The sequence below is a fragment of the Mercenaria mercenaria genome, chromosome 4, assembly GCF_021730395.1.
Source record: "Mercenaria mercenaria strain notata chromosome 4, MADL_Memer_1, whole genome shotgun sequence".
Classification (NCBI taxonomy): Eukaryota; Metazoa; Mollusca; class Bivalvia; order Venerida; family Veneridae; genus Mercenaria; species Mercenaria mercenaria.
In genome coordinates, this window is record NC_069364.1 from 78,658,438 (window position 1) to 78,677,927 (window position 19,490).

The window sequence follows — 19,490 nt, forward strand, 5'->3', positions numbered from 1 at the left end:
TTTCAGTAACAGAATTAGAAAAATACTTGCAGATTTTCAGTATCAGAATTAAAAAAAAAAAAACTTGCAGATTTTCAGTACCAAAATTAGAAAAAAACTTGCAGATTTTCAGTACCAAAATTAGAAAAAAGAAGCAGATTTATTACTGTCAGTTGTTGAAGAAATTCTTTTCTATAAATTTGAAGTCGGGATTTAGATTGGCAGTACAATGTACTTGGGTCCTGATTTTTTTTTTTTTTTTTTTTTTTTTTTTTTTGCTGTTCTTCAAGCAAAATGCTTTCATGATAGAGAATGTAGCGAGTGAAGTTCTGAATGCCTCCAAAGAGAAAAAAACGATAAGTATGAAGAATATGTGCATTTTTTGCAAGTATAAAATGATAACAATTTAATTTTCTTAGAATTTTAAGCTGTTTTGGGTTTTATTTTTGCAATTCATGCACTCCGTTTAATGGGGAAGTGTAGTTTTGTGAGAGGATTCCAAATTTTTCTAACATTGTAGTTGTAAAGATTCAGATGCGTTTATATGTTACTTGTTTTTGAAACTGATGAGTAATAGGTAATATGCAATATACTCTATCCTTTTTTCTTGCATGAAGAAAATGTCGCCGATTTATCTTTGCAAGTCAGCAGTCATTGCCAAGGCAAAAAGTAGAAATCACATTTCCTGGATTTGTTGGGTGTTTAATGTAACATGACAGAATAAGCAGGAGAGAGGTGCTTCAAGAAATAAATTCATTACAAAAAATCTGAAAGATTTGGCTGACTTTCAGGAACTGCATAGGTCCCTGTTCACAAAGTATATACGCAAGAGATCAAGATTTTGTTTCTTCATAATTACTGACCTTGAATCTGAGCTTATTTAAAAATAAGAGATGTAAAATTATCAAAACGGATTTAATGTGGAAGAAGGAACTGATGACTTCTATCGGTCTTTAGGTGTGTTGTAGCTTTAAAATAAAACCGTATAAATGCCGTCAGTTTCGTATGATTTTAAGGAACTGGAACTGGAAAAAATTCTTCCTTATGGATTTTATGGTGTAACGTAAGTTTTAAAATAGGTTTTGGGGATACAACTATTCACAATGTCTTTATCTAAAGTAGAAATCTGGAGCTATGTAGTTGTGTCTGCATATAATTACTGCAAAAAAAGAGAAATATGCTGTCAGAAACATGCACAGTTTGCTATTTTATTGGGAGTGACAGTGACTTGATTAGACATTACAATATGCAAATTATTCTTTTTCCCTTCATCATGCTTGAAAACTCACTAAATCTTTTTTAGAATCAATATTAATTGATTTACTACTTATTCATTTATGTTCTTAATAACATTAGCAATCTAAAAAAAAAACACACAAAAAAAAGCAACAACAAAACATCTAATTTCCGGAACATAAAAAGTATAGCAAAGAAATGGTAGTACAATGACAATAATAAAATAGTGCAATAAAATAGTGTCAAGTGATAAAATTATGGAAATGACATCTTGTCAATGTGAACATATCTGGGACATTTAAAATGGAAGCTCTTGGAAGAATTGGATAATAATGTTTCTAGTAGAATTTTCACAGGAGTAGATAAAGCCCAGTTTCATCTTTAATATTGCTACATAGTAACAGACAACTTTTTCAGTACTTACTAGTTTAAGTTTATATGTAAAAAAAAAAGTAGGTTTAGAACAACATTATGAATTGTCAGTGGTGCACAAAGCTGCTGTTCTGGCAATATACCTAATATCAGAAAGGATGCCCCTACATACAACTAATCACTGGAAATGATACCAGGGGACGCGTTCAAACTACTAGACCACCTCCTCAAAGAAATCGGGGAAACACATTAAAAACATAGGAGACAGACTGAACAGTCACAAAATATAACTGATTCACATACAAGTCGCCACACCAGAGAGAGATGTGGAGAAGCTGACATCAGCCTGGCAAGCATTTCATCTTGCTCTGTAAAAATATGCAAAATAAAAATTAAGCCAAGATAAATGTCCTGTTTGCATAAAATGCTCCATGTCTTTATGCCCGCGGCATCTACTGATGCGGGAGGCATATAGTGATTGTCCTGTCCGTCCATTGGTTCGTCCGTCCGTACGAGGTTAACCAAATGGGACCGTTACGTCTAGCATCAATACCCCTTACTAGAATGACTTGATACTAATGTAGATATAACCTGTGACCATTCCTCATCTTCAGACTGACCTCGGTTTGACCTTGAACTTGACCTCGTTTTGGACTTAGGTTGCTTTGTATCGACAAGGATGCCACTGGGGGCATCAAGCGTTTATTGAACGCAGCTTCTTGTTTCTCCATATTCTGATCAAATTTGGCCACAATCTAATATAAACTGCGCCATGCCAGCTCCACCAATAATAGATCATCACTGGCAACACCGGCACCGATCTAGAAATAGTCTAAAACCGGCAACATACCGGCAACACTAAAAACAGATCACTACCGGCACCATAGCTTTGCTAAAAATAGCAACTGGCACCATGAGTATCCCAGAAAGCCATGTAAAAGCCAAACTGACCTCATACCAGCTCCAGTACCGGTACCCGCACCAGAGAGTATATAAGCAGTATGCAGCATCACACTAAACTAGACTTGCCTAATCATTGTGGTCAAGTCCTCTAAAGAATTTCACAACTGCTGAACGAAACCAGTCAGGGAAGATGTCTAACCAACAAGAGAGCACGTCCTCCATGGCTCACACCCAGCTAAATCATACTAGAAGCAACCCCACTTGGGCCATGGTGACCTGCTTAGCAGCAACTCCAAGTATGAATACCACCTCTGGGAGTAACTGCAGAATCGGCAACTGCCTATGCAACCTTATACTTGCCTCTAACTCCGCCAGCACGATAGTTACCGCGGGCACTAACAATATAGTGCTGCAGAACAGAGAGTGAAACTGAAACAGCTCTAAAGATGAGGATAACCATAGACATATCCAGTATACGGATGCCTCTTTACAAAGAAGCAACATAGATCCTAGTCTCAAGGCATTAAAGACTGTTTCAAGGCATTAAAGACTACACACTAAATGTGCAGCAATAGTATAATATCAAATCAAAAATCATTGAGATCATGCATTGTGACCCAGAGACATAAAATAACACGAATATAAGATGTAACAGGAAATACTTTCGGATCCACGAGCTTCATACTCTCAACCCAGTAGGGGTCAATATTTCCCGATAGAATGGGAATACTTAGTCACTTCATTTAACTTATCTGTCCTGCTCTTGTTCTTTCCAAATCTAGCTACTTTTTTTAAATTTTAAAACGTGTTGTTCTGTTATTGTGACATTTATAACTTCTTAACAAATGTTTTCCGTTCAGTTAGCAAACTAGTCTATATATTGCTTGACTGTCTCTGTCAGTCTGTCTCCCTGTTAATCATACAAGTAATGCTGCTTCATGCTGTGTTTCATATGTATTCCAGTCTCCAGTCGGTAAAATTATCCCCATTTTCTATAGGAGCTGCATTTATACAATTTTTGAAGTTCAGAAAGCTTTTAGTTATAAACTTCTGTTGTATGGCTTTTTATCTGAACAACTCAAACTCAGTATCATTCTTAAAGTTGTTGACATAATAAATATAATAATAATAATAATTATCATAATGTTGGTATTAAATGCTATGAAAGAAAATTCCAACACTAGTCATTCGGTTTTCATTTGTTTGGATTTATTTGTTTTAATATGTGCAGTATTTGATAGACAAAGTTTCATTTACATTAATTAATGTTGTATTATTTTGCTATCACCTTGCTATTTTAGAGGGAAGTCGAATTCAGCGTCAGATCTCGTCGGATTCTATGTCAAGTATAAACAGCATGTCAAGCGCGTGTAGTTTCTCAAGCCAACAGTCAGCTGTGACGGACATTGAAGCTGCCAAAAAGAAGAAAAAGAAAGGCTGGGTTTGTATAAATATTACAAAATAATCATTATGTAACAGGTTAACTATTTTTCTACTGACAGGATGTGAAATTTTTTTTAAAGGGAAGGTCGTTAAGTTTGGGCACTAGAAAAAACTGTAGTCAAAAATTAGAATTTATTAAATTTAATGAAACTAATTATGTACTTTGATATGGAAATAACGTATTTTATATCTGATGTAGCTGTTGCAGAAACTGACTTCTGAAACTGTATGAAAAAGCAAAAAATAAATTTTCTGGAAAGGAATATCAGATTATTTCAATTTGCAAGTTGCCGGGCCATGAAAAAGAGTAGGTAGAAATTCAAAGAATTCTTGTATTCTGTAATCGGTGATAATAAATGTAAAAGAAAAACAAAATGCTCTGTGGTGGTTCTTAGGAAACTTTCCTTACATCAAATACAAAAATAATTGATCTTGTGCAATGTGATAATTGTTGCTTTGTGAGAATTACTGTCATTCTACACCACTAAAAATAATTGTAAGCTGTGAGAATAATTACTTAGTGCAGTACTGTTTACAACCAAAAAGGAATTTCAGGTATCTTGTACTGGGAAGCCTATCATGAAGTACAAGATCTTTGATAGTAAATGATTGCCACTATGCCAAAATCAACAGGGCTTTGCAACCGGCAATGAACTAGATCATAGTACATCCACATCCCCACATCCATAGTATTATCCATACTGTTAGTTTATGAATTTCAGCACTTGTATGCAAGTGATAAGCGAACAGTATGGATCCACAGTGGCACTCAAATGCAGAACTATTCACCATTCTTGACTGAGGGAAGTGTCAAGAATTTTTGTGAACCTACAATTATGCTCTGTTATAACAAAACCTTAAAATCCTTGATCGTGGTCCTCGTCATTTTAATCCATTTTGTGTTTTACTAGATGTACGACTGTTAACCTACTCTGACTCAAACTTTTGACCTTTGGTCATTCACTTTTTATGTCATTTCTGTAAGGGTTAAGAAATGATTTTTTTTTTAATTTGGGAAAGATCTCACATGTAGATATCTTAGAGGGAAAAAAATGTCTGTATGTTACATAACATATTCTCCATAATATGTCTGCATGAAGAGCTTTTATCTACATTAATAATGAGGAAATACGTTTATCTTGTTATGTAATTGACTAAATCATTAATAGTTACACAGTTCAGCATTTTATCTTTTTTTCTTGCCAAAACCAATCACCATGTCTGAGTATTAAGAAATATAGTTCTTGATAAGGATGACGTCATGTTTTAAAGAATCTGACATTTGCGATACTTTATGAAAAGGATAACTTTTTACTCAGTGTGACTGCTGGCACATATCTGTTTCAGTAATTTCTTAATTAATATTTTTGTTATCCTGCATTTTTATAAATATTTTGTAAAATTAGTTTACAATTGTAGAACCTTGTGAGTTAATATTTTAAAGTGGTATTCATTCATTTTAAAATTCTTTCACAATGTTTCTTATCTTTCACAGTTACGAAGTTCATTTAGCAAAGCTTTCAATAATAAGAAGAAGAATCGAAATGGTTCCCTGTCTGACTGTGAGCAGGATACCAATAGTTTAAGATCTACATTATCTGTTCCAAATTCACCATTGTTACAAGTTCACATGCTAAACGGACAGCATCCGCTCAACATCAAGGGAAGTCACTCTTCTGGAGCGTAAGTAAAGCTTGATTGGACTGACATTCAGTGAATATTAGAAACTTTGATTAGAATTTAAGCCAAAGCTCTATGCAAGTTTTCTTTTGTTGTGTTTTCTGTGCTATTTTCTTCTTCCATACATACTGGTAGTTGCACTGATAAATGTTGTCTCGTTTCTTAGTTGCACCATTTTAACATTTTCAAGCCATGTGTGTGTCATGAGAAATTTAAAAAAGCAATACAATATTGATAGGTGTCTGATATTTAACATATCTGGCATAGGCATTTACCAGTTCTAATGCAATGCCAGAAGAATTCATTTTATATAATCTGATGTAAAAGATATGTAAAATAAAAGAATTTAGATGCCAGCTATAAATTTACATATTAAATAATACTGAGAAAATGGGAAAAATGTAATTGTATGCCAGTGAATTAGTAGAAAAAATTATATTTGTTACTACAGTATAAATATTGTATTATGCTTAATTTGATATTTCAGACTGTCCGATGGTGAAGAGTCAATTACGATTATGGAGTTACGGAAACAGTTACGAGACAAAGACATGAAATTGACAGACATACGTCTAGAGGCTCTGTCGTCTGCTCACCAACTGGAACAACTTAGGGAAGCCATGAATAAGATGAAAGTAAGCTATTTTCAAAACAATAATATTTACAATAGTGAGAATGTCTTGTCCGTGATGTAATAGGTCAAGTTATTGTATCACTGCAAAGGGAATCAACTTGTGAGGGGATATATTAGATAAAATTGAGAAAGTTTTAGATTAAATTAAATTAAAGTACTTTTTATTATATAAATATAAAATAAAAAAAAAGTGTTTTGGCAAATCCAGCTTCATCCTTAAAACAAAACCGAAATAGAGGAAAAGAAATCCAATTTGGAAATAAAAAAACTTTTAGAATGTAAGTTTGCCTAACAGCGTTTTCTGCCAGAAATGATGTCAGATTTTCCTTAAAAGATAACAGATTCACCTCAACTGATGAAAACTTTTGCATGAAAGATAAATTGCTTGATACATTTGTTTGATTTTTTTTGCAGAATGATATGTGTGCCTTAAAGTCGGATAATGATCGGTTAGCACGTATGGTGCAGTCATCTAATTCTCTCAACACTTCCCAGAATTCATTGCAACATCATAACCGTACAAGCAGTGAGTCACTGGAACGAACTATAAGTCTTACAGAAAATACCAGTTTGGGTAAGAAAAATGAAAATTTACCAGTCATTGTTCTTATAATTTAATTTCACAGATAAAAATTGTTTGGGTATGGCCAAAATGGCATTTTTTGTGGGAACACAAGTTCATAGGTTGTGAAAATAAGATTTTTATTTATTCTTTGAGGATTTAATTTCATGGAGTGACACAGCCCTGAAATTCATGAAATTTAGTCCCCATGGAATGATGATGACGTAACAATATAAAAATGAATAGAAAATAATTTATGTTAAAGCTGCAAAACTTTCCTGAGAAATTAAGAGACAACACAAAGTAAAAGTATAAAATAATTGTGCTGTAAAAAGCAACAGGTAATTATATTTATTTGTTTTGCCCTTTGATTTCTGACAGGCAGTTACATAGTAAATATTGATGTTACTGCAAAATAATTATGTACCATTGTAAAACAGCTTATATAACTATTACCTGCCTAATGGTTTTTCCGAAGTGCAACATGCTATTTAGTATGTTTACAAATAACTGTGATTTAGATGTGATTATTATGCAGTTATTATTACAAAGATGAAAAAAACAAATTTTGCACTAAAAAATGACATAACATTTTTGAAATATGTTTGCGTTAGTTCTATTGCACCAATACAACCTGTCTGCTTTGTTTTAATTGGCAGCTGACTTACTGATACAAGAGTCCCCTGACAGAGGGGAAGGTCGGCGGGTCCCTATTACAGTTCATCTGGGGTCAAATCCAGACCCAAACAGGGCAAGGGTTGATGTACGTATCTATTTACATATTCTGTTTTACTTTGAATTCATAGGAAATTATCTGATTTCATTTATCCTCATTAACAATACAGGTCTGACTTAAAAAATACATAAAATTATGTCGTAAAACCATTTAATTTTAGGTTAAGAAAATGCATGAAAGTTGAAATTTAGCACCTGTTGTTTTAAAAAAAAAAAAGAAGACAAATTGTATGTGTTTCACTTTGCATACTTTGTTATATTTTCTAAGTTAAAGATGATTTTAATAGTTCAAAATTTAATCTGGATGAGCGTGGTTTTAATCATCGGCAGAATGTATTTTCAAAAAATTAATTTGGGTTATACAGTTCTATGATTTTAGAAATTAAATTCAGTGTTTTCTTTACATAACAGAAAGCTGCAGAAGTTCCTATAGGATCATTAGCTGTTAGCGGGAAAACTAAATGGGATATTTTAGACAATATTATCAGGAAGATCTTCAAGGTGAGTTCAACATTTATATGAATAAATGAAGTAAACCAGTTACAAAAATAAGGTAGGTCTAGAAGTATAAAATATAATAGGATTTGTATTTAACAGCAAAATTGCTGAGCGTTTGCTTAGTTAAGTTTTCCTGGATCATGAATCATAGCTCAGAAGAAGGAAATTGTTGGTTTATTTTCAGTTTCAGTCACTTTCATACTTGTAAAATATTCATGTTAAAATGTTTCTGTTATGTTGATTATGAAATAAAAATGTTTCAACTTTGTCTAAATTACTGTGTTGTCAAAGCTTTGCCAATGGATGATCAAAATTATAAAATCTACCATAAATTAAAAACCACAGTGTTCAATAGAATCTAAATTATGCTGACTTCCTGCAAATATTATGTTTAATTAGCTACTGTGCAGTTTAATTAGCAAATGTCTGATTTATTGAATACTGTGGTTCGAGCCTTACTCGGGGCGTTGAATACTTCATGTGAGGAAGCCATCCAGCTGGCTTACGGAAGGTCGGTGGTTCTACCCAGGTGCCCGCTCGTGATGAAATAATGCGCGGAGGGGCACCTGGGGTCTTCCTCCACCATCAAAGCTGGAAAGTCGCCATATGACCTACAATTGTGTCGGTGCGACGTTAAACCCAACAAAATAAATAAATAAATAAATACTGTAAAGTTTTATTAGCAACTGTCCAGTTTAGTATGTTACCTACTGTCCAGTTTTAGTAGCTCTTGTCCAGTCATAAGCTTCACTCCAGTTTTGTTAGCTTATTTATGTCTAGTTTAGTAACCCATGTCCAGTTTATTAGCTAGTGTCCAGTTTTGTTAGCTAATATCCAGTTTATTAGTTGCTGTCCATCTCAACTCAACATCATGAACAAGTTTGAAATTTCCATTTTCTGATCTATGTATATGGACAGATCTTTTTATTATTTTGCACAGCTCACTTTAGTTTACTCTTTAAAATTCTAGGAGATTTTTTTTTGGAATTGACAGAAAAATGTACATAAAATTTTAGTATCAATGTCATACTTTTCTTTTATCAGGAATATGTGTTACGTATAGACCCAGTTACAAATCTTGGATTAAGTGCTGAAAGTGTGTTTTCCTACCATATTGGTGATATTGTAAGAACTAAAGACTCAGAGGTTCCAGAGTTACTTCCCATTGGTTACCTTGTTGGTGATACAATGCAGATTGGAATATGTTTAAAAGGTAACTTTTTTATCATGACAGTTGAAACTCAAAATCTCAAATTCAGAGGGTTCGAGCGTTTTAGTTCAGATGACAGAAATTTGACTTAAACTTATATTTTCTGCTTGTGTTTTTGGGATTGGACTTGAAAATACCTTCGAGATAGCTGGAATTTTGAAATAAACAAGTTTGAAATATGGAGTTTCAACTGTATTTGTGTGCCTTATCCAAAACAAAGAAAACAATTTAAAACTTGTAAACTGGAGGAAGGCTTTTGTGTAATTTTTGCAGAATAATATGTTTTATAACTATGTAACGAACACAGTAATGTATTGACATTAGATTAAAGGTACATACATGCCTTACAGGTTTTTTTGTATTGCATATTCTTCAAGTTATGAATATTAAAAGTTTGATTGCTTGTATTTCGTAGTTGTCAGAAATTACTTTGATCTTTTTCATTTTGTGTTATATTTTCTCAGTGATTTAACAAGGTCCTCATTTTAGACCAATAGATAAAAGACATAACATTTTTTTTTGCAAAATATTTCAGGAACCAGACAGAACAGTGTAGACTCGCTGGCCTTTGAGACCTTAATACCAAAGTCTATCGTGCAGCGATATATCTCACTCTTGATGGAACATCGGCGCATTATTCTGTGTGGGCCAAGTGGCACGGGAAAAACCTACCTTGCTCAAAAACTTGCAGAACATCTTGTGCTCAGGTAAATTATTCTGACTGAGAACAAACTTTGAAAAAAGACAATTTTGGACAAATGAGCTATTTTTGCAGTATTTTATTCTCATGAAACTAGGTTGAAATCATAATTCTTACACTGGAAATAGTAATTTTATTTCTAAACTAAAATCATGGTTAGCGTTTTATTCCTTTTTATTCAGTTCTGACTGTTTAGACAGGCAATTGCAAAATTTGAAAAAGCAGTTAAAATTTCAGTAATATAGTAATAGCAAAAGCTCAGACATGGTCTCCTAGGGAAAGTAATGAAGTAATAAAAATGCCAAAGCTTCAATGTATAAACAATAGATGTTTCAGGTAAATGCAAGATGAAAACATTCTAAGAATTCCAGTTTCTTCTCTGAAAATCAGGATGAAAACAAAACAGACATCAATTTTTGATATGAAATTTATAGTAATTTTTGCAGGTGGTAGCGTCAATATCTGTCGAATGTCTGTAGAAAATCTGTCAAATGTGACTGACAGAATCACGAGAAAAGTTACTCTATTGATTTGTCTGGAATCCACGTTACTGCAATGCAAACATACTGAACAATGATAGCACTGGAATGTTAGAAAGTAAGATTGAAGAAGACAAAATTGCTGGTAGTTGTATGTATGCAAAGGGCCAGCTTTGAACAAGGATCACCTGGCTGTGAAGACAGTTAGCTTAATTTATCTTCTGTATGTAGGCTTGACTGTTTGTAACCTTTCAGATCTGGGAAGGAGCTTACTGCGGGATCAGTAGCAACATTCAACGTTGATCACAAGACGGCGAAGGAATTACGCCAGTACCTTGCCAACATAGCTGAACAGTGTGAGAACACAAGTATGGGAGAGTTGCCAAGTGTGATCATTCTTGACAACCTACACCATGTTGGCTCTCTTGGCGAGGTGTTCAATGGCTTCCTTAGTGTTAAATATCAAAAATGGTAGGTTTAACATTCTATCCTTTTAAAGCTTTGTTTTTCAGTTAACTGTACTTTCCTTTTAATGAAGTCACAGAACAGAATAGAATTATTGCAACGCACATACCTTAATAGGCTCTTCAACAGTTTAAAATATATAATGAAAAAAGAAAAATCTGTGCATGTAGAATGTATACAGCTAGTAGTTTAATTTTCAAAATTGAATATTAAATGTAACTGTAGACTGTTGTATATGGTCTTCTCATATCTTTTAAGCTTGAAATGGGTGTAGATATTTGTACATAGCAGGATTCTTCTTCTTGGCGTTCATGTACATAGCAGGATTTATTCTGATCTATTTAGCAGTAAATTGTTATTTTTATTTTCAGTCCTTATATTATTGGAACAATGAATCAAGCTACTTGCTCAACTACAAATCTCCAGCTACATCATAACTTCAGGTAAGTCTCCACATATTTCTTAACAAATCTCCAGTTTCATCATAACTTCACCGAAGTTTCCACATATTTCTTAACAAATCTCCAGTTTCATCATAACTTCAGGTAAGTTTCCACCTATTTCTTAACAAATCTCCAGTTTCATCATAACTTCAGGCAAGTTTCCACCTATTTCTTAACAAGTCTACAGTTTCATCATAACTTCAGGTAAGCCCTGTTTTGGACTCAGCAAAATTCTTGTGACAGTAATATCTACATATACAGTATAGAGTAATAATGTTAGTAAGTTGGGAAGAATGTAGAAAAAAAATAGTACCAAAGTTTTAAAATGATAATGTGCAGACTATTTGATGTTCATTTAAAAATGTTATTACAGGAGAAAAACTTTAGATTATATTTTCCTTTATAGATCTAGCACAAGAAAAAAAACTTAACACTTTGAAATAATTTTTAGCTTGTCTGATTTTTGAAAAAAAAAAAAAAAAAAAAAGAATTATGGCCCTTTTTGTACTTAGAAAATCTGAGCTATAACTCTTACATATTGTCCAGCACTTGCAGACAAGCAATGGCACCTGTAGGGGGTGCTCTTGTTTTTTTTTGTGTAATAACATAGAACAATTAGTACCAAGTTTTCCCCCAGACATGGTAAATGTTAAAAGACTGTATTGTACTTATTTTTAGATGGGTGTTATGTGCAAACCACATGGAACCAGTCAAAGGATTTCTGGGAAGGTATTTAAGGCGCAGACTGGTTGAGGCAGAAGTGATGACCAGTCTCCGAAACAATGACTTAAACAAAATCATTGACTGGGTACCAAAGGTTTGGTTACATCTGAACAAGTTCCTGGAGACGCACAGCTCATCTGATGTTACTATAGGTACGTCAAAGAAATAGTGATGTTTTCCTTGGCTGCAATTTGAAACAAAATGTACCTTGCAAAATTGACCATCTACCATTGTAGAACATAGTTTTTGTGGGTTTACTTAGAGACTAGAGAAGTTTGACATTTATAGTTGTGGATTATTACTTTTTAGAAGTTACTGAAATGAACTGGCTTCTAATATCATGATAAAATTGTAAGATTTTTAAATACAATCAATTAAACAGAAGAAAATATATATGATTCTCACCTGGTGTTAAAGTTTAATTTTCCACCAAAACAAACAAAATTGGATTATAATGAAACCAGGCGAATCTTTAAAAAAGGTAAGTAGCATTAATGTAATTTAACCTTTAGCCTGCTGGTGGCAAGTGGTTCTGCCTTTGCAACCAGTCTGTGCAGGCTGATCTTGGTCTGCACTGTTTGTTATTCAGTCAGTTAATTTTCAGTGAACAATAAGTAGTACATGTACTGCCCAAATTGAATGATGGACCAGTCTATTTCAGAAATTTAGCGTGGTAAAGGTTAAGTTTCAAAGACATATTTGGATATTTTCAGGACCCCGACTATTCCTGTCAGCTCCAATGGATATCGGAGGATGTAAGATATGGTTCACTGATCTCTGGAATTACTCCATAGTGCCATACATGCTCGAGGCTGTCAGGGAGGGTCTACAGGTAATATTAGAACTTCCTAAACCTAAATGTTACAAAATTTGTGTTGGAAAAGCTTTGTTCGGTAAAGATGTTTACATGCAACATGGACTATGAATTTAGGATTAGATGAAGAATTCAAAGTTGAAAAGTTCAACGTGGTTAATGGATTTTTACCAGCACTTCCCATGCATCATTGCTTCAAGTACATACTCATTTTTCCAATTATGTGATGCAATAAAGCAAGTTGAATTTGAATAGAACAATAATGCGCTAAAGTTGTGTAAATGTTATATAACAGCCTTTTAAATTTGCATTAATTTACATTTCAGGTTTATGGTAAACGTGCCCAGTGGGAAGACCCAACTGACTGGGTTCTAGAAACCTTCCCCTGGGGTATCGCCAAAGAAGGAGAACAGATATTGTTGAGAATCCGACAGGAAGATGTCGGGTATGACTCAGTCGGTCTTTCCTCGTCTGAAAATAACAGTCCTAAGATACAGAACAAAAACAAAGACGACATAACTGTGCAGGACTCGGAAGGTGATTCCATGGTCAGTGATGTATAGTTTCCATGGAAACAAAACATGCAATGCCCATAGATACCAGTGATGAACAGTTTTCATGGAAATATTTTATGTGTGAAAATGTGGTTGTCATTTTATGATATAAATGTTACTTTTAGGTCAGTGACTTAGAAGTTGCTATTGAAACAGTGCAATTCCATGGTTAATTTGCTATGGAAACATGTTTTTTATGGTCATATGTTGCCATATGTTGATTTATTTGTGGAACAAATTAAGAGACATAAAACTTGAAACCAGTGTGATATAACGGTATATGCTGTGAAGTTGTGATGTTGTTGAGCTGGGAGGAGATTACAGATTGGAGAATATGTATATAACAGTTATAAATGTCATATTTATTATTTTAATTGAAAACTTGTTATGCTTGTAGATATAAAGTTGATTTTGAAATCCAGACAATTGTGCTAAACACAAATTTTGCCAAATATTGTTTTACCAAGAGAGGTTATGGTGTATCAAAAAGATACAGCAATTTGCCAGACCTAAATACAATATACTGTATAAAAACTGACATATATGATGGTCCTTAGAGTGGTGCATTTTAGGATCAAGACAAATTTTGTCATGTAATTATCTATATGATTTAGATTACCTTCGTTCAAAAGCATTGTGTAGTTTAAAATTAGTGATGGTCTTTCAAAGAATTCAAATGTAAAGTGAAGTGCCATTTTTTTCTCAAGTTTCTATCTTAAATTGAAAGCTGGTATACGTTTAAATGGATGTTTAAGTTGTACCGATGGTGACATCAGTACTGTAATTGTTACAGTGACTATCGTTAGATGGTTTTTATATTGAAAGTATTCTTTTATTGTGCAATAGGGTAAATGCAATGTTTCTGTAGCCGTTTGTAGATTTATAGAAATAGTTCATGTCCAGTATTGCATTTAGGCAACTCAGAATAATTTTATTCCATTTTATTCCTGATTCTCTTAATTTTACAATAGGACATAACTTTTTAGTATAATCTGTAGTCATATAATTCAAACTACAAGAAAAGATTGCAATTTTTCTTGTTCTTGGTGCTGTCCAATGTGTATTCAGTTTAGATATGTAACTTTGTAGAAACTTTTAAGTTTTGTATGCCTCTTTCAGAATGTTCATAGTTTCTTAAACAAGGACAAAAACACTTCAGGTTAGCTATTTCAAACTTTTTACTAGATCAGATCTTACAAAATGTTCTTGTATATGTACTGTTTCATTCTTTGTATTATACTATGTAGAAGAAGTATGTAGGACCAATATGTTTTGCTGATCTTCATTTTTTTTATATAGAAGTTCTATTACATCTATGTTCAAAAACCGCTGCTGTGACCATCATAGTGTTTACATCATTGTACCTCTATACTGGAATCATGCATGTCTGTCAAGTCCACTCCATATGAGCCATGCCATGAGAAAACCAACATAGTGCATTTGCGACCAGCATGCGCATCCGTGCAGTCTGGCTAGGATCCATGCTGTTCGCTTTCAAAGCCTGTTGCAATTAGAGAAACCTTTAGCAAACAACATGGATCCTGACCAGACTGTGCGGATGCGCAGGCTGGTCTGGATCCATGCTGGATGCAAACGCACTATGTTGGTTTTCTCATGGCGTGACTCATATCTTCTTTACTGCTGGAAAATTCTTCATCATCAGTTGTTAACCTCACAAAGGTCATATGCAGAGTGCATAATATTCAAGGTCAAGGTCACACTTTGAGGTCAAAGGTCAAATAGCCTAATTTTGTGTACATATCTTTACCCCTGGTGAGATTTTCATGAAACTAGCATTAATTATTTACTCCAACAAAGCCGAAATTCAGTATGCACAACCCAGTTCACTAGGTCCAAGGTCAAGGTAATGCTTCAAGGTCATGATAGCAACATTTTACTTTCACTGTATCAAAAGTTCAACTTTTTATCATTACATAATTATCATTTTATCAACAGTTAAGTGATCATTTATTGAAAGTCATCAAAGATTTTATGTTTTAGATTGATTTTTTAATAGAGAGGTTGACATTTCAAGAAGTGTTGGCGTAAGTAGAAAATCCCTTATGTTTATAACCGAGCTGCGTTGGCCTAATGGATAAGGCATCTGCCTCGCAATCGGGAGGTTGAAGGTTCGAGCCCTGTTAGAGGTGGGACTTGTTGCTGAAGAGAGACTGGTTGGTGAGCCGCCAACTAGTTAAATAATGGTTAGTTACTGATTGCCTCTTTTCCTGGTGCCTGGCATTAAAATATAGTAATTGGGTCCCATAAGCCAACATGGCTGGCCCTTTCAGTAGAGGTGGCACTACAATAAACAAACACTTTACTTGTAACAAAGATCTCCAGAAGTGTCATATTAAGTTTTCATGTTTATAAAAATTTTACACATTTTAAAACTTATGTGTATTTAACAAGAACATTTTTAATGTTTACAACTAAAATGTGTTGGAATGCAATAATATTTGACATCTCAGATACTTGAAGATTGAAATCAAAAGTGATTTTTTGAACTGCCATAAAAATTTGAAATCACAACCACTCTGTTGCCTATTATATCTGACTGTGTAGATACGTATATGCATGAAGTACAGTTAATGTGAAATTTACACACTACTAAACTATGTTTATTATCAATGATTTTGGTGCTTATTAAGATTTCATTTGAAATAATGTTTATTTTACTTAACTTTTAATGTTTGTTTAACTGTTTCTTGCCATCACATTAAGTTTAAAGACTTTATTTAAGCATTTGCATTTTTGTTGCATTTTTATGCTTATATTGATATTTTACTGAATGCATAAAAAAAATATCTTTTTAAAATAACACAATGTCATGTATTTTCTTTTTTACATTTTTCGTCAATTCTAATCATTTTACTTTATTGATTACAACAGAACCAATGGGAGATGAGGTGATAACATGTAACATACTGGGAAATTTAAACGATTTATTTACTTTATTGATTGCACAGGTGTCAAGGCCACTTATTAAAATCATTGGGTTACTCATAACATATTAAGTATATCTGTTCAAAAAGTCTTAGATATTTTACAATACGTAATCCTAAGTTAATTTTGATTTATTTGATTTTATTTACCATTCATTCCAATAGTAATCTGTTTTAAATCTATATGGTATAGTTCGGAAAAGCATTTGTTAAACTTTGGTGCTGTAGATTTATGCATAACATCAAGTTAATGCTGAAAGTGTGCAAGTGCCTTTTATACCTGATATGCATAGTGATATATGTAGTGTCTGAAATATACAAGGTGGTTTCACATATTCATCAAGGTAGTAACAAACACAATGTTAATATAGGTAATGTATATTATGCTAAATGCTGAAATATTCTGTAAAATCAGATACTTTTAGAAGACGAGAATATAAATAAAAGCATATTTCCAAAATCTGTGGTTTAACCTACACTAAATGGTAATATTTGCACATAATTATAAAACGTGAGTTTTCTCGAGAACTAATTTTCTCAAAACAGTGGAAAATTGAACCCACATTTTTCCAGTTTTTAAACCCAGCGTGCATCAGCAAAGAAAAGTACGAGGCACTTGCATACTTTTAGTAACATGATGTTAAATAAGGCTTCTTCTTAGTATGTAGAAATATATATAGGGAAGCTTAGGGTTTATGTGTAGATATAGCAGGCAAAACATTCAGGAAACTACATACTGCAGTCAGGAAAGATCATACTGCAGTCAGGAAAGATCCTACTCCATATTCAATTAAAAAAAACAAAAAACATTGCATTCAAGCAAGTCTTCTAAAAATTTTAGATATACTAACCTTCATCTTTTGGTGATTCACTGAAAAATCTATCACAGAAAGTGAAATAAAGGTCTGTTTTCATACAAGTTGCGCATTATATATACTTTCCTGGATGTTTTCTTGCATACATTTCGTGTTTCTTGTGAATTTCTAAGGTTTTGCTACTGGTTTGACATGAAGAAAAAAACCTTTACTAAGGTACAGAAATTTATGACAAGATTGCAGCTTGTTCACATAGAGTGAATCTTCAGTTAGTGAGATCAGAAACAAACTCCTTCCTGTAATAAATGCTACTTGCAAGGACATTTTCATCAGTCCTTGAAATACCTCCTGTAGGAAGAAACATTTACAACTGTCACAAACCAGAAATAAATCATAGAATGTCACGAGAACTTCATTTTTTCGTACATACCATAAACCATCTGCATGAATATTTCATTACCATAACAACTTTACTAACATACTTCATCTTTATGGTTAAAGGAGAAGGTTCACTTTTGTCAAATGAAAATGGCCTGACAATTGAAACACTCTAAATGGAGTAAATTCAAAGTTTTCTTTCATCAAGAAGTACTATTTTATCTAAATGCATGCAATATTTTACAATTTAGCACTTTTAACAATATGGGTGTGGAAGGCATTCAGTTTTAAGCCAAATTTTTAAACAAATCTGAAATTTTCAATATTGGCACAGCTATGGAGACCATGAACCCTGTGAAAGAAGCTGGACTTCCAGTCAAAATGCTTTTGGGCAAGATAATAGTTCTGTTTCCATAAAACTAAATTCAGTACAGAAGATAAACATTCTGGTAGCAAACGTATATTTTGTCATTATCAACAATTTCAAAATTTTCCAAATGAAGTTGGCTATGTAAGGATAGAGTGAACCTTGTCCTGCTTCATGGCAAATATGCTAAATAACGATGCAAATCTTTATCACATTATGTGGTCTTATATAGATCTAATTGTGTGGTCTGTTCTCATATAAATTGTATATTGTTTTAAACGAGTATAATTCTCTAGAAATGCAGATAAGTCACAGTGTGTTCCAGGGACCTGAATATTTATAACTGTACTGTGGTAATGGCATATAGTTCCTAGGTTATGTTAAGATACAGAAAACACAGATCTCAAGATGTTGAAATTGGGTTGTTCAGTAAGGAAGGAATGAAAGCATATTTGCTTACTGTCTATGACATTTTCTGATATCAGTAACTGAGAAACAACATTTTTGAGGCCATTCTCAGAAGTGTAGTATCTGATTGGCTGATTTTAAATTGACCAATGGCAATCTTGCATTCAGAGACTGGTCTCAGTTTTATTGGACTCGGGACTGTGGCAATTGATTGTCCTTTCGAATGTTGAAAATTTGTACAGTAAATGGTTTTATTCTTAAAACTAAGCATAATATTTTAAGGTTTTTACGTTATTACATAGAAACTGTTTTCTATATCTATTATTTCATTATTACCAGTCCACATATATTTCATATGATCAGATATTACGTATACATTGTACATGTAGGTTACAGTTGTCCTTTTGTGGGGTTCCAAATTTTGAACAGTTTTTCTGTTTGTAGTTTCATTTGTACATACATTTTGTTAAAGATTTTATGTATATAGGTCATATTTAAGACAACATTGTCATGCATTTCATTACATGTATGTAAAACAAACCATACTCACTACATAGAGTACCCAGACAAGTGTGGTGAATAAAGTTTTGAAAATTACATGCTTTTCTGTGATTTATCTCTCGTTCTACATATATTTGCTCGTATCTAGACCCAAGGATCACAAATCATAGCTTAATCATGGAGGTCCAGCTGAAGTTTCAAACGTGTCAGAAAAATTCAAGCTGGAATGGGATGCTTTTGCAGTTCCAGTAATAGTTTTGCCACCTGTTTTACAGCTCTTCTTTTTGTGAAATGGCATGATCACTTCTTGAAACCATCTTACTACTACAAAAGAACAGCAGTTCGATCGAAATAAGTGCGATTTCAATCCTGTGTCTTTGCAAAAGTTTGCTAGGCAGAAATGGTCCAGAGGCATACATTCAGATGGGTCAAAACTGACTGTTTTTGTTATGCAACTGTTGCAATGGTGCTGTATCTTGTTATTGATTAATCCATGCCACAAGTGTTTGGTAGGGGGGGGTGCATGTTGAAAAATGGTCGCCATCCGTCTGTCTGTAAAAATTGTGTTTGCTCCATGTAACTTAAACCCCTTGAAGGATTTTCATGAAACTTTGGTCAAATGATCTACTCATCAAGACAATGTACA

General features: G+C 33.3%; 1 protein-coding gene across 1 annotated transcript in view; it reads left to right on the top strand.

The window, feature by feature from the left end:
* LOC123552244 (neuron navigator 3-like) overlaps nt 1–18,940 on the top strand; it is a 227,660-nt gene extending 208,720 nt beyond the window's left edge. The window contains exons 18-30 of the mRNA XM_053542290.1: nt 3,792–3,931; nt 5,429–5,616; nt 6,101–6,248; nt 6,662–6,821; nt 7,469–7,572; nt 7,956–8,045; nt 9,087–9,255; nt 9,788–9,959; nt 10,687–10,902; nt 11,268–11,339; nt 12,018–12,214; nt 12,776–12,894; nt 13,203–18,940. Of these exons, the coding sequence (XP_053398265.1) occupies nt 3,792–3,931; nt 5,429–5,616; nt 6,101–6,248; nt 6,662–6,821; nt 7,469–7,572; nt 7,956–8,045; nt 9,087–9,255; nt 9,788–9,959; nt 10,687–10,902; nt 11,268–11,339; nt 12,018–12,214; nt 12,776–12,894; nt 13,203–13,439 (2,012 nt within the window). The 3' untranslated portion in view covers nt 13,440–18,940. The remainder of the gene's footprint in view (nt 1–3,791; nt 3,932–5,428; nt 5,617–6,100; nt 6,249–6,661; nt 6,822–7,468; nt 7,573–7,955; nt 8,046–9,086; nt 9,256–9,787; nt 9,960–10,686; nt 10,903–11,267; nt 11,340–12,017; nt 12,215–12,775; nt 12,895–13,202) is intronic.
* The last annotated feature ends 550 nt before the right edge of the window (nt 18,941–19,490 follow it).